Below are 14,029 nucleotides of genomic sequence, written 5' to 3' on the forward strand. Positions count from 1 at the left end.
GGGTAGAAGTGACAAGAAGAAGAGGAAGAAGACGTAAGAAGATGCTGGATGACCTTGGGGACAGAAGAGGATACTGTCATTTGAAGGAGAAAGCTCTAGATCGCATTAAGTGGAGGAATTGTTTTGGAAGAGACTGTGGACCTGTCGTCTGACAGATTACTGATGATGATGATGATGATGATGACGATAGCCATAATGTGAAGACTAGACAAGGTGAAAATCTTCATTTTCCTCTTTCGAGATTAACTATATATCAAACGGGCATATATTTTACCGGTATTAAAATTTTCAATAAATTACCTTCTTATCTTAAAGAGTTGATTCGGTCACCTAAAAAATTAAGAGAACCTTAAAAAAATATCTGGTTTCTCATTGTTTTTATAATTTGGAGAAGTTTTATGATATTAATTTTTAACTATTTTGTAATCTTTTTGGTCTATAAGAAATATTATGTATATATGATCTTTTGCATTTTATGTTTGACTTTTTCCTGCATTAATTGTAACATGTTACTTTGCATAGTTGTGAAACTTTTGTTAGACAATGTGCCCTATTGCACAGCTGATCTCATATATTTTTCTGTCATGTATTTGTTGGACAAGAACAATTTTGCAAGGCTGACTGTATATATTTATTGACGGTAACTACATCCGCTGAAATTGTAAGTTCTTATGGCTCTATGGTGGACTAATAAATACAATACAATACAATACGATACAATACAACCAGAACTGAACAAGTTATCTGCTTCAAATGTACATAGTTCGTACCAAAAGTCATGAGCAATTTTTTTTTGCATGCAACCTGGGAACAGCAGACAAAAGAGAATATGGTGGTAGGTGGAACCAGCTGTTGTGTTAACCTTGAGTTTTTTGTGACGTCAATAGCTCGCAACACGTGACCAGTATCACTCCTAACAAAATGGCTGACAACAATATGTCGTTTTGCCAGCGTGCTGTCATCGAATTTCTTGTGAAAGGGGAAGTCCCTGCTGCAGAAATCCACCAGAAACTTCAGCATGCTTATGGAAGTGTGTGCATGAGTGCGAGCAGTGTTCGAAGATGGGTGAAACATTTTAAAGATGGGAACACCAGCATCAAAGATGAGCCTCTGAGCGGTCGTCCTCAAACATCCTCAACTGAACGCAACAAGGAAAGAGTGGATGAGATCATTCAAGATGACAGGCGTGTGGCTGTGGGCACAATAGCCCAAAAACTTGGAATAGGGCACAGTGCAGTACAGGAGATGATTGAAAGCTTGGGCTATAGGAAAGTTTGTGCTCATTGGGTCCCACAGTTATTGACCGAAGATCACAAAGGTCAGCGAAAAGCCATCACCTCAGAACTGCTGCAGAGATATCAACAGGAAGGCGATGATTTTTTGCTCTGTATTGTGACAGGTGATGAAAGCTGGTTTCACCATTTTGAGCCTGAAACGAAATGGCAGAGTATGGAATGGCACCATTTGCATTCTCCATCAAAAAAGTAGGCAAAGACAGTGCCATCAGCTGCGAAGGTGATGGGCACAGTCTTCTAGGATGCAGAGGGTATTCTGGCCGAATTCCTGGATCCTGGGCAAACCATCAATGCTGCTCGTTATGTCCAGATGCTGCACAAGCTCCGTCATGCATTGTGTGGTAAATGTCCGGTATGAAACATCATCATCCTGCATGACAACTCTCGCCCCCACGCCGCTTGCCTCACATTGGAAGCAATTGCAAAGATGGGGTGGGAAGTTCTTCCACACCCCTCCTATAGCCCTCATCTGGCACCCTCCGACTACCATGTTTTTGGATTTGTGAAGGATCAGCTGCATGGACAACGTTTTGAAACAAGGGGGCAATTCAGAAAGCAGTGCGTCAGTGTCTTCAGATGGCTGGAACGGAATTTTACAGAAGCGGAATTTTCAAACTTCCAGAATGCTGGGAGAAATATGTACAAAGAAGTGGCGATTATGTGGAAAAATAAAAAAGGTCTGTAGATTGAGGTGGTGTATTTGGTTTGTCAATAATAAAGCATGTTACTTTACAAAAAATTGTTGCTCATGACTTTCAGTACGACCCTCATATCTTTCAAAGAATCATCACAGGCCATGCACATGAGATGCTCTTGTTAATGTATTCCTCTGACCCTGAAGATGGGTTAGAACGTTTCTCAAAAACATCAATACACTTCTAGCAGACTACATGATGTCATAACCCAGATCCAAATACTTTTCATAGTTACTGCTGTTTGCGGACAGAGGGTGTTGCGTGGTCAGCGCAACGAATCCCCACGGCCGTTAATTTCGGTTTTCGAGACCGGAGCCGCTATTTCCTCGAAAGAGCTCCTCAATTATCATCACGAGGCTTAATGGACCCCGTTCCAGACCCACTACTTCTCAGAGAAAATCTGGTACAGCCGGGAATCGAACCCGGATCTCTTGATCTGTAGCCAGGAACTATTTTTATTTTATTGCTAGTGGGGTGGGACTAAGTCCCTTGTACAGAGGCCACTTCTGGCCTATTGTACGAGCCCCACATGATAGGTGAGGGTGATTGTGGAGTAATTGGTGGAATGAAGATTGGCAGGGAAAACCGAAGTACTCGGAGAAAACGTGCCCCAGCGCCACTTTGTCCACCACAAATCCCACTTGACCAGACCTGGGATCGAACCCGGGCCGCCGCGGTGGGTAGCCAGCGACGCCAGCGACTAACCGCTTGAGCTATGGCGCGGCCCTAACCAGGAACTCACTCCAAAATAACATTTTTTAGTTACGCCAGCATTGTCGACCTACTTAGCTCTTTTAATAATCCGTGCTAATATTGATCGTGGAACAAGACACAGTTATGTTGGTAGCCCTGATAGTTTACACGATTCCGCCAAAAATGAAACAAGGTGGGAAGAAGAAGCCGATACAAACGGCGGAGATTGAGAAAAATTGTGATAAATCTGTATCACCTGACTGGTATGTATTATTATTTGTTGATTAGAATAAATAAGCTATACGTAGGAATTCATGTTTACTTAACTTTCTTAGCTAGAGTAGTCTGATACATCGTACACTACTGATGATCTGGGCATGCTGGTTTTTCTGCATGGGATGTATAGCTTTATTAGCAATTTATGTGGAACTGGTTTTAATACACAATTTAGTTTAAGGTAATGACAAATCTTGAAGCCATGAGATCTTTTTTTACTGCTTTGTATATAGGTAGAAAATGTTTGAAAGCGTGTGCAAAATTATGTTTATTCTTAATTTAGCAGGCCTTGCCCCAAACGTAGCAAAATATCAGATAGCGATGAAGAGTTACAGGAGTCCGTGATGAGCGGCAACAATAAACGCTGGTCTGCTGTAGAAACTGACGTTGAACCTGAAATTCTGGAAGATATGGGTGTTGGTATGCTTGAAGATGAAGGACATGGTGATGGTCAGAAAAAACAGAAGAGATCTCTGGAACAGGTTACTCAGTATTTTAATGTTCACAGAAGTAGTATTATTTAGCAGTTACTTTCATATGATGTTTCCCATATCATTAGAAATATACATTAATCTGAGGTCCCACTTTAAATAGCATCCATGTAGGGTGTTAAATTTAGTATCATCAAAGGTTATTTCCACACCAACAATTATGAGAAGAATCTCAAATTAGAATTGTAAGGATCTAGAATATGGATGACTTTACTTTGATATCAAGAGGGAACTCAGTTTCTTTTTATATGAACTAACCTGAAATTGCAGTATCTGCAGTCAGGATATTGATCAGGCTGTAGGTGGAGCAGTCAGGGAATCAGGGTTTGGTTCTGGGCAGGGGCAGAGTTTTTCTCTTTTCCACAGTGCCCAGACCAGTTCTGGGTCCCATTCACCCTTCTGCTCAGTGGATACCAGGGGCCCTGATCCATGGGTAAAACATCTGTGGCATGAAACTGACAGCTCACCTCCATCTAGTACTGGTGTTAGAAATGTGTTGTGTCCATTCTCCCATATGCCTTCATGGTGTGGTATTTAATTAAGCACAGGGACAATTTTGGCTTTAATCATTTTTATGTCATGGTATGCATTCCAGAACATGGAGGTGAATGTATTTTAAGCTGCATAATCCTCAACTTTTCTTGAAACTTAAAGTTTACGATTTATGTAATGTCTGTATAGGGGATTCACAGTGTCTGCTTCTTTCATGTCACTGCCTTCCCACCTTGCTAGCCAAAGTTCAATCCTAGGTCAAGCCACATGAGATTTCTGGTGGACAAAGTAGCATAGGGGCAGAGTTTCTCCAAGGACTTTGATTTTCCCTGCCAATTTTCATTCCATCAGCAGCTCCGTATTCTTTGATTATCCTATTATTCATTCTACATAGTCCTGATACTAACAGTGCCATTAAATAACAAATTACAATTAATCCTTCTGTCATCTAAATAGAACTCATTTAAAAATGAATTCTGGATATACAAGGCACATTTGTGAGGTGATATAAAGTTGAAGTGTTATCGATGAAATGGATAAATAAATCCATCACAAAAACCTGTAATTTTGATAAAAGAGTTACACGTCCCACTTCCCACCATTGTACCCATATGATGCTCCTCTCAAGACATGAAGTTGTAGATGAAGTATGGGTATCAGTTTTGTACTTATTACTAGCCAGTTGAATATCCACACTGACCTAACCTAATCAAAAGTAATATTGATCAAAAACTGTATAATAAAATAAACCAGATATGACAGTAATTGAACATGCCAAGGCAGCTACTAAGTTGTCTAATGTTAGCATCATAGAATATCATGACATATATGAGATATTTCAGGACAGGTCTCACAGGTAGAGTGGATGACATCTTCAGTAAAACTCATTTCACAGGTAAACCAAAATATTGTGTTACTGAATAAACTGTTATGTATTTGAAACAATTTTGTGAATATATTTTGGTTGGTTCCATTTGTGCTGAATATTTTCATTGCCATGAAGTTGCTATAACAATAGTGAATTCAGTCACCACACACTTGTATAATGAGACAGCTTTAGCTATGCGTGTGTGTATCCTATGTAAAATTTTTTGTTGGTGCCACCTCCCATGTGTGGACGTGCAATTAGAAAAAAGGGTTGTTGCTATAACAGGCAATTTTAGCCAGCATGGAATATTGAAGTGAATAAAGTTTTTGATGAATTGAATGTTATAAAACATATTACTTTCTTCTGATTACGATAAAATTCTTTGAAGTGAATTGAAACTGAAAATGTTTCTATAGCTGTCATTATCTAATCTCAAGAGACCTTTAATTTCAGTTCACTGTGCTGCTAAGCTGAGACATATGTGATTTTTCAGTTGGCATAATAGCAAGTACTAGAGAAGAAAGACCTTGTTTCAAAACTCCATGTCATACTTTCAAACCTTATTCCTGACGTAATTTTCAGTCTGAAATGTCCTTTAAACATGGGTCCGATATGTTTAAGTGAGCTATAAAATTTACCATAGACTTTATTCAGCTTATCAAAGACAGACATAATTTTCTAAAGTCTATCAGTTGTCAGCCATGTATGGCTACACAAAAGATTGTTGGTGTTATTGCGACTGGGTAGTCTAGGCAGATGCTGAACTATAACATATTGTCTCCCTTGTATGCATACCATTGTCATGTTTGGGAACTAGAGGGCAAAGGTCATGTAGGTAAAGTGAGCTGATTCACCCCAAATGATAAAGATATTTATTTTATTATTCACCAAGGATACTGAAACATGATGATGCATATTTGTATTATCCCTTACACTTTTACAGCTGACTCTGATTGAAGAATGCATACTTCTTGAACTGGTGAACTAGATAATTGTCATTGTGGTCTGTGTCCAGTTGAGTAAAAAAAAAAAAAGGTTAGGTAATTATGAAAAAGGTTGCTTTTTATAAACAAGTTTTGTTAAAAACTTTTCATCTGAATAGAAGCAACATGTTGTTTTTCTTCACCGTAGTGTGAGTGTACTTGTCATTCCAAAACTTTTGAAGTTAATGAGTTTGGGTATTTTTGGCAAAGTATGTTTTTAACAATTTCCTGTTGAAATTTCAGGTAAAGACCTTGTTATGTTGTAAGTATTTATACTAGACTGTACAAGTGAAGGGAATTTTCTCATAGTAACATATTTTCTTTAGATTAACACTTATTTTCGTGGCAGTGCAGTCTTTATTGGCCACCAACAATGTCCTTTTGTAAGATACGTCAGTGAACCTTTCATACAGTGAGTTCCCCAGTACTTCAGGAATTAAACTTGTAGAGGTGCTGTCATATTCTGAGATCATTTAGTCATTTAGTGGTATAGATGTCATTGGATAGGTCTGTTGTATGCTGAAGCCATGTGAAATTTTGAGAAGATGAATGCAGTGTCTTATGTACCTGCAAATGTGTGCTGAGCTGCTGATTATTTCATAGTCCGAGAGTGGTATGAACATTCATACATACATACATATACATTTATTTTCCATAGATCCATAGAAAGTATAATGATGCTTATAAAAAGCTACAGCCTCTTACTCACACGGGGGTTCGAGTCAACTGTCAACATCATCACAAGTGTGTTTGACAGGATGTTTCAAGGACATCAATCAGTGAAGAACTGGAACTTGTTAAATATTCAGCCTATACTTGCTTTACTGTTAGGAAATTCTGTACTCAAAGCAGCTGCAGGAAGTAGCACTATTAATGACATAATCTTCATTCAACAAATCTACATAATACTTAAGACAACATTTAGAACAGCAAGAACAGAAGTTGATAAAATGCTGGCTTGTCTCAAGTTATAAGACAAAGGCCAAAGCAAAGACCGTCATGCACCCATTTTAAAACCAACATTTATGACAGGGCAGTTTGGTTATGTGGCTCAGAAATGATGTTCAAGTAATTTTGTTTATTTTTGCTTATTGTTCATAAGTGAAAATTTGTGAACAGTAGACAACACAGTTTTCAGAACAAAAATATCTGCACACTTCAAGTACAAGAGAAAAAGGTTAGGAATCAAGTTTGTGTACAGTAATTTTGTGACATTGTGGTGAGAGCGAGATTGATTTGCATTCTGTATAAATAAATGTAATTTGTTTGTAAAATATTTTTGGTATGGTTCATGATTACTCTGTTTATAATTTACTGATTAATTTTTTGTCATGAATGGTATAAGCAATTATTCAAATGTCATAATAAGGAATGCAAGAGAGTTTGTATTTCATTACAAAAGTGTTACCTTTAACTGCAAGTAGTAAACATTAGTGTTGGGATAGCCTTTCAGAGTTGCTGGTTCATTGCTGTTAATAATAAAACCTACAATTAGTTCCAGGCTTGAGTTCCATCTGCCTCTTATCCTCTTAGCCTATCTCCCAAATATCCATATTAATATTACTCTTCCATTTCACTGTTTTTGAAGTGGATGTTCCCCAGCAGGTTTCCCCACCAAGAGTCTGTATGTGTTCCTCATCTCTTCCATCATAGACGCCAAGCTATCACTACTGTAACAATACTAGATGATGAATTTCTCGCTGTAACATCCTACATTGCTTATTTCATCTTTCCTAGGCCCAAAAATTTTCCTAACAGCCCTACTTTCAGCAGGGAATAATTTATATTCCTTCAAAGTAAGAGACCACATTTCACACCTTTGTGTGCCAAAAGTGTTTTGTATATGCTGATCTTCAGAATCTTGGAAAGTAGACAGGATAATAACAGTTTCTTATTTGAATAACTTATTCCATTCTTGGCTTAATCTCTTTATATTCGTGCAGGAATCTGAGCTGTCATCACCACTTTGTGAACCAGTATCTGAGCCAAATGGCAATGAATCAAGGCTTCAGCCCAGTCAACAAGGCAGATCACTAGATTATAGAAAGAATGATGAACTTGGTGAAGATTTCTTTCTCTATCGGCGGAAGCAACCAATGAATCTTAGAGGAGAAGGTAACAAGCGAGAAAACTTTATATTTTGATGTGTTTAATGTATACTTTGATATGTATATGGATCGGGTAAAAGAGTAATCTCTAAGCTTGAACATTTGTTTAATGGAGGATCTGGTGAATTTAGGTGAAGAGATGCACTATCCATTATGGAATTGTAGCTTATAAGTTTTCCAGAATAGGAATCATTTCTCACATCAAATGGTAACAAGAAGATTTTACATACAGGTGCCTTTAAAGTACAGTGGAACCTCGCTTAACGAGCATAATTTGTTCCAGAATCTTACTTGTAATGTGAAACACTTGTTAAGCGAAACAATTTTTCCCATATAAATTAATGTAAAATACGATAATGCGTTCCATGCCAAAAAAAAATACTCAAAAAATTTTATGTATAACGTTTATTCAAAGAAAATTATATATACATTGTTAAGGAGCGTGAATCATCTTCATCTTTTCTTCTATGCGGAATGAACCAACCTGGAATGCGAATTCGATTTGCAGAAAACAAAATTGAAATAATTAGTTTATTATTTATGATACATATCTAATTCTTTTTTACTAGAAAGCTGTCTAGAGACATTTGTGTTTGCTGACGCTTCAAAATTTGGTGAAAATGTGACACAGCATTATCATTAGATAAATTTGTAGCACACATAGCCACTGCCTTATTAGGGTGATGCTTTTCAATGTACAATGCAACAGTTTCCCGTGCTTTCAGCATTTCTCTTATTGCGCCAGAAGATTGTTGCTTTGCTGTTACCTCCTCCTCCTCCTCTGACAAACTCTCCTCCACAACTTCTTGCTCTGAAACACAATTCAACTCCAAATCGTTGATGTAGACCGATTGTATATGCGTGCTAGATCAGCCATGCTCACATCTCGTTCTCGCTTTTCAGTTATTTTACGTTTCATTTCTACAGTTATTTTTATTCTCTTATGGCTGTCTTTTTGCGGCTTTTTCGTCAGGACATTTTTTAAGAGTTATTAAACTTTGCACAAAGAAAAATCACAAATAATATGTTTTAACACAAGTTTGGAAAAATGTGTGATCACAAGCGACACTAAGATGCTAGCAGAACGAGTGCTAAACACAAACTGATATAGCAAGTGCACAATCCGGGACTTCCCCTCTTGTCACTCATAATGCGAAACGTCGCTCGTTAAGCGAGGTTCCACTGTACTATTCTTCCCCAGGTACATATTTCTGCCAGCATTTGTGAAACTGTTGAAACTATTTCTGAAAGCTACCACTCATGATATTGTGGCATGCTACCTAGAAGCCAAAATATCTGAGTCAGAGTGGGTGTCCATTGCTAGACAAAGGCTTGAAGCCACGTTCCTGCATCATTGTCTGGGTGACAATTAAACATGTCACGCAACAGTGCATACTGTGATGAGTGGCCTGAAAGCCACAATGCATCCACTGGGCGGAGCTTCATGGGACCATTCCTGTGGTAACGTGAAACACACTCTTACCCTGGGTTTTGATGGAGCTGTTGGAGACATATTTATGGTAACAACATTCTGAATGGGCTATTGCCACGTATATGACAGAACAGAACTCTTTAAGGGAGTAATTCCTCTCCACTCCGCTTAGCAGGAATAAAAAGTGTTGCGGCCAAGAGTTCAGAGTTCAGAATTTAAGACACAGAACAGAACTGAGGGGAGAGTCCTGAAGACCAGAGGTGTAAGATGCAGACAAGAGTGAGGGATTCGGTACCCAGAAATAGCTGAATGTGTGACTTATTGTACCTGAGTGTACATGTGTTAGTAATGTCCAATAAACTCAATGATCAAAACCAAACACGCCACAGTTATTTGTCACGGAACCCCAGACACATGACAGTATTTTGCATTATAACTTTGAGAGGCACTTAAAGTGATGTACCTTCAAGCATTCCATCTTCTGTGGAAAGAGGTGAAAGTAGCACAGCAAAAGATCATGAGATGGCTGAAGGAGAACAACAGTACCACAGCTGCTGTTGAAAGCGCAGAATGTTTCTGGCTTTCTAAGTACCTCCCTTTTCCTCTTAACAGTTTATATGAATTCTGTATCAGAAAATATAGGCCAGTAATGTTGAGCTTCATTCTTTATTTCTTATTAGAAATTTTTAAACAATTAATATCAACTTACCTGTTTGTTTTATTGTTTTAGATGTATTTTTAAAGCTGTCGGATGAGATGGTGCTCATGATATTCCGATGGTTACCAAAGAATATGCTAGTGAGGTGTTCCCTAGTCTGTAAACGCTGGCAAAGAATTGCTTATGATGAAGTACTGTGGACAAGGTTGGACCTTGGATCAAGGAGTCTTAATCCTGGAAATCTTGGTCATGTGTTGATACGAGGAACCATTATCCTGCGATTGGCCCAGGCGGAAGTAAGAGATTTTCTAAAAATGTAATGAATTATGGTAGACTGTCAGTTATCCATGTGTGGATTAGATATGGGACTTTCAGAAGCCCGCAGGTATTCATCATAGCTTTGCATTATTATATAAGTGTTATCCCTTATATATGGTTCAGTAGCAGGTCTGTGTATCAACAATGCTTTGGTCAGTTTGCAGTAGATTGTAAGTCTTCTCACTCTGTTACAACTGGTCTCCACATACACTTTCTGCCCCTACCTTCCACTGAACAAGGGTTCTTTTCTTTTGTTGGAAAGATATTTGCTTCTCTGCTTGCTACCAGTAGTATGACCCGTAATTATATAACAAAGTAATTTTAGGGATTTAATGCAGCATCTATAATGGGTACTTTGAGGTCTTTGGATAGTCCATTTTCATAATTGTTCATAATACTTCTCCTATCCATTGCCATGGATAATTGAGAGTTTATTGTATAAAACACTAACTCTCTAGTATTAGAACCAGAAGGTTTGATAAAACTAATATCAGAGCTCACTATGGACATGAGCCTAAGTCTGGTCTATCCAAACGTCCTTCCAACTCATCTTCCTTCTTAGTATTATATTTCTGTGTCCTTTGTTTTCCTAGTGGATTTCCCACAAGAATTCTATATGAATTTCTTGTCTTCCCAGTATGAGCAGCATGTCCAGCATAATGCATCCTGTTGTGTATATAAATACGTATATGCTAAGGTAAGCTAGCTGTCCCCATGATGGGCTGTGGAGGCCCATAAGGTTGTCAGACTTTGAGGCTCCAACAATTTCTAGACCGTCAGCTCACAGATTGTGGTAAGGTTGTCAGCCTTATGTGCTGGCTGCTCTTTACCCCCAGAAAGATTCCTGGTAATTTCTATTAGAGGCTGAGTCAACCCCAGGGTCATAGTGCGACTAGAAGGATGAGGTCAATTGAAATATCCAATGACCTTACAGCCTGTAGCACAGTACCTCAACCAACTATGCTACTGCATGTACTGCCTAGTCTTCCTTCCAGTAATTTTAATCCTTCTAGTCATGTTGAGAGAAATCTGGTACTTAAACGTAGCATCTCATATCAATGCCAAAGAGGCCATAAATTATACAAAATCAATCAATTTCATACTAGATGGCAGGTCAAAAATTTGTAGCTCAGGAAATTTACTTGGATTATATTACCGATGTCATGGAACTGGCAACATAGGACTATGTTTACGGAACATAAAATGTGCTAATTTCTCTTGTCTTGACATACAATGGCTCAACGCCACACCACGTGATCTGAAGATATGCTCCAGTCCATTCACTAACCAACTAAATTTCTTCAACAGAACTCTTTACTTATTACCCAGATCCACAACTGGACATAATTCTTAGCCAGTCCACACCCTGACAATCTATTTCCTCCAAGAATAATTTTAACAGTGTCCTCCCAGGAAGGAGGTGGCTCAAGTAGTAAACTTCTGACCAATATTCGGGACATCACTAGACTATATATATATATATATACACACAACAAATAAGCAATTTACTCATCACCACATTTGTGTCAATTGTATTTATTAACTATGTTAAAATTAAACATGTTTCAGCTCACTTGGAGCCATCATCAGGTGATACATTATTTAAAGCTATAAAATACTGAATTGTAATTATTATTACTATGGATCTATAATACAGTTATGTTATAAAAGAATATTTAAAATAGTTTAATTTACGTAGTAAAGAATAACAGCGGCACGCACACAGGAAGACTACACAGGATAACACTTATACAGTGTGGAAACAAGAACTAGCCGCTGCAGCACTTTAGGCATAGGGCGAGTAACCCTAACAATTTAAAATTTAAAATAAAATTTAGAGAAAAATTTTAAAAGATTTTAAAATTAGAACTAAAGATTTTGTAGTGCTACTACAGGAACGTCAAAATTAACGTGTGTAAAATAATCTACAAACCAGACAGATATCAACGAAGTAGATGTTGATAATAACAAGGAAAGTGTTTTAAATGTTAAATTTTGGGCTGGGTGCAGTGTGACAGCAACGTGAGTGTTATACACCTGATGATGGCCGTCTGAGGCCGAAACATGTAGTGTAGAGGAGCAAGATCAAGGACACATAATATATTGTTTGCACTTGGGACGGAATTTGTATCATTATATCATTTATCGTATGGAGTGCAACAGGATGCTTAAATATAATATAGTTTAATTTAAATTTACATCATTATTTGCGCAGTCCTACTCAGTTTTTATTTTGGTTGTATTAGTGTCAATCTTCATAAAATTGATATGTATAATTATGTTAGATACAATTTTCAAGTATGATTTATTAGTGTGTGTTAATCTCATTGTATATTAACAGTGCGCTATCATCAATATATCAATATCAATACTAAATAACCTGTGTTGCATTATTTTTAGGTAATGTCTTGTTGTTCCCTGATACTGTTGAATTTTTCTTAGGTAATGTCTCATCCTTGATACTGTTATGTCTGTTTTTCTTGTCTTTGTTACCTCATTTTCCCATGACTTATACTGTATATTTCACATTTTGATTCGTTTCTAAGTTTTTTATTATACTCTTGTCTGCAGCACTGTTTCTTGTTTCATTGTTTATCATGCACTAACGGTTATTTATATATATATATAAAATGCATCACTATGGATTTCACCTTATGAACATTTAGTAAATGACCTATAGAAGTCTAATTACTTAATTTCTCATGGATCCACATATTTCTCCAAGCATTCTGTTTCGAAAGTTCTGTAACCCATATTCTTCCTTCAAAGAAGGAAATGGTTTTCATTATTTTATGTTATACTCAACGAGACTTTCATGAATGGCTTGACGAGTTCTCTGACGTGGAGATCCAGAAAAAATTTTCTCTCAGGGAGTGAGAATATCAGTTTTCTGTGTGTGTAGAGATTTATAACTGTGGATAACTTTTGTTTTGTTTGTTGTAGGTGTCTGATCCTGTGTTCTTCAGTAATTGTTCACTTCTAACCAGGGAGACTCCATGTAAACTCCAGTATTTGGACTTGAGTATGGCTGTCATATCTGTAAAAGGTAGAGAAAAGTTGTGCAGCAATGCGAAATGAACCCTGCCTATCAGTCTATCCCTTCAGTGTGCAAGCTTCTCATCTTGTTTAATTGTATGCTCACATAGCTTAACATGATTGATATAGTCTGTGTTGACCCTTCCAGCATCTTCCCACCTAGGAAAAGGTACATAATACAGTTCTAAGATGGGGGCACTTGTAAGACACATTCTGTTATCTTCAGTAATAGGCTGATCATAAGAATGAAGGCATCAGAGGACTTATAGCTTAACATGGCCTAATAACTGAGTGTGGGGTTAATAATATTTGCACTCCTAGATGGTTCTCTTTGGTAGAGATGCAGGTTTTGGTATGTGATCAGAAAAATCCACACACAGCTCTGAAACCTTGGACAGAGACTCCTGTATCTTATCCCAAGACTCCTGTGAATTTTGAAGTTCCCTATACGAAGGGGGACCCAAAAATAACCGGAACCGACCTGTTGCGCGCGCATGCTTTGTAGTTACGAGTTGTGCTGCTAGGTGATGTTAGCTGGGGGTCTCCCGTGACTGTTAGTGAGCTGGCGTTAGTCTGAGTTAAGTGGTTTGTCTGTGGTGCTCTGTTGTGTGCGTTCCTGTTTCAACCCTTTGGCAATTAGTGAGATGGCCGACCAGAAGGAACACAGAGTGTGCATGAAATTTT

At 37.8% G+C, this 14,029-nt stretch overlaps 1 protein-coding gene across 2 annotated transcripts in view; it reads left to right on the plus strand.

Moving 5' to 3' along the window:
* Positions 1-2,687: 2,687 nt before the first annotated feature.
* The window catches only part of LOC111872935 (S-phase kinase-associated protein 2), a 22,125-nt gene continuing 10,783 nt past the window's right edge, over positions 2,688-14,029 (plus strand). Inside the window, exons 1-5 of one of the 2 annotated variants that reach the window (XM_023867234.2) lie at positions 2,688-2,946; positions 3,246-3,441; positions 7,737-7,908; positions 10,064-10,287; positions 13,253-13,355. In XM_023867234.2, coding sequence (XP_023723002.1) covers positions 2,828-2,946; positions 3,246-3,441; positions 7,737-7,908; positions 10,064-10,287; positions 13,253-13,355 — 814 coding nt within the window. In that variant the 5' untranslated portion in view covers positions 2,688-2,827. Of the gene's footprint in view, positions 2,947-3,242; positions 3,442-7,736; positions 7,909-10,063; positions 10,288-13,252; positions 13,356-14,029 lie in introns of both variants that reach the window. The other variant, XM_023867233.2, reaches the window with a different exon arrangement.

Source organism: Cryptotermes secundus, unplaced genomic scaffold (genome assembly GCF_002891405.2).
Source record: "Cryptotermes secundus unplaced genomic scaffold, Csec_1.0 scaffold407, whole genome shotgun sequence".
NCBI classification, from domain to species: domain Eukaryota; kingdom Metazoa; phylum Arthropoda; class Insecta; order Blattodea; family Kalotermitidae; genus Cryptotermes; species Cryptotermes secundus.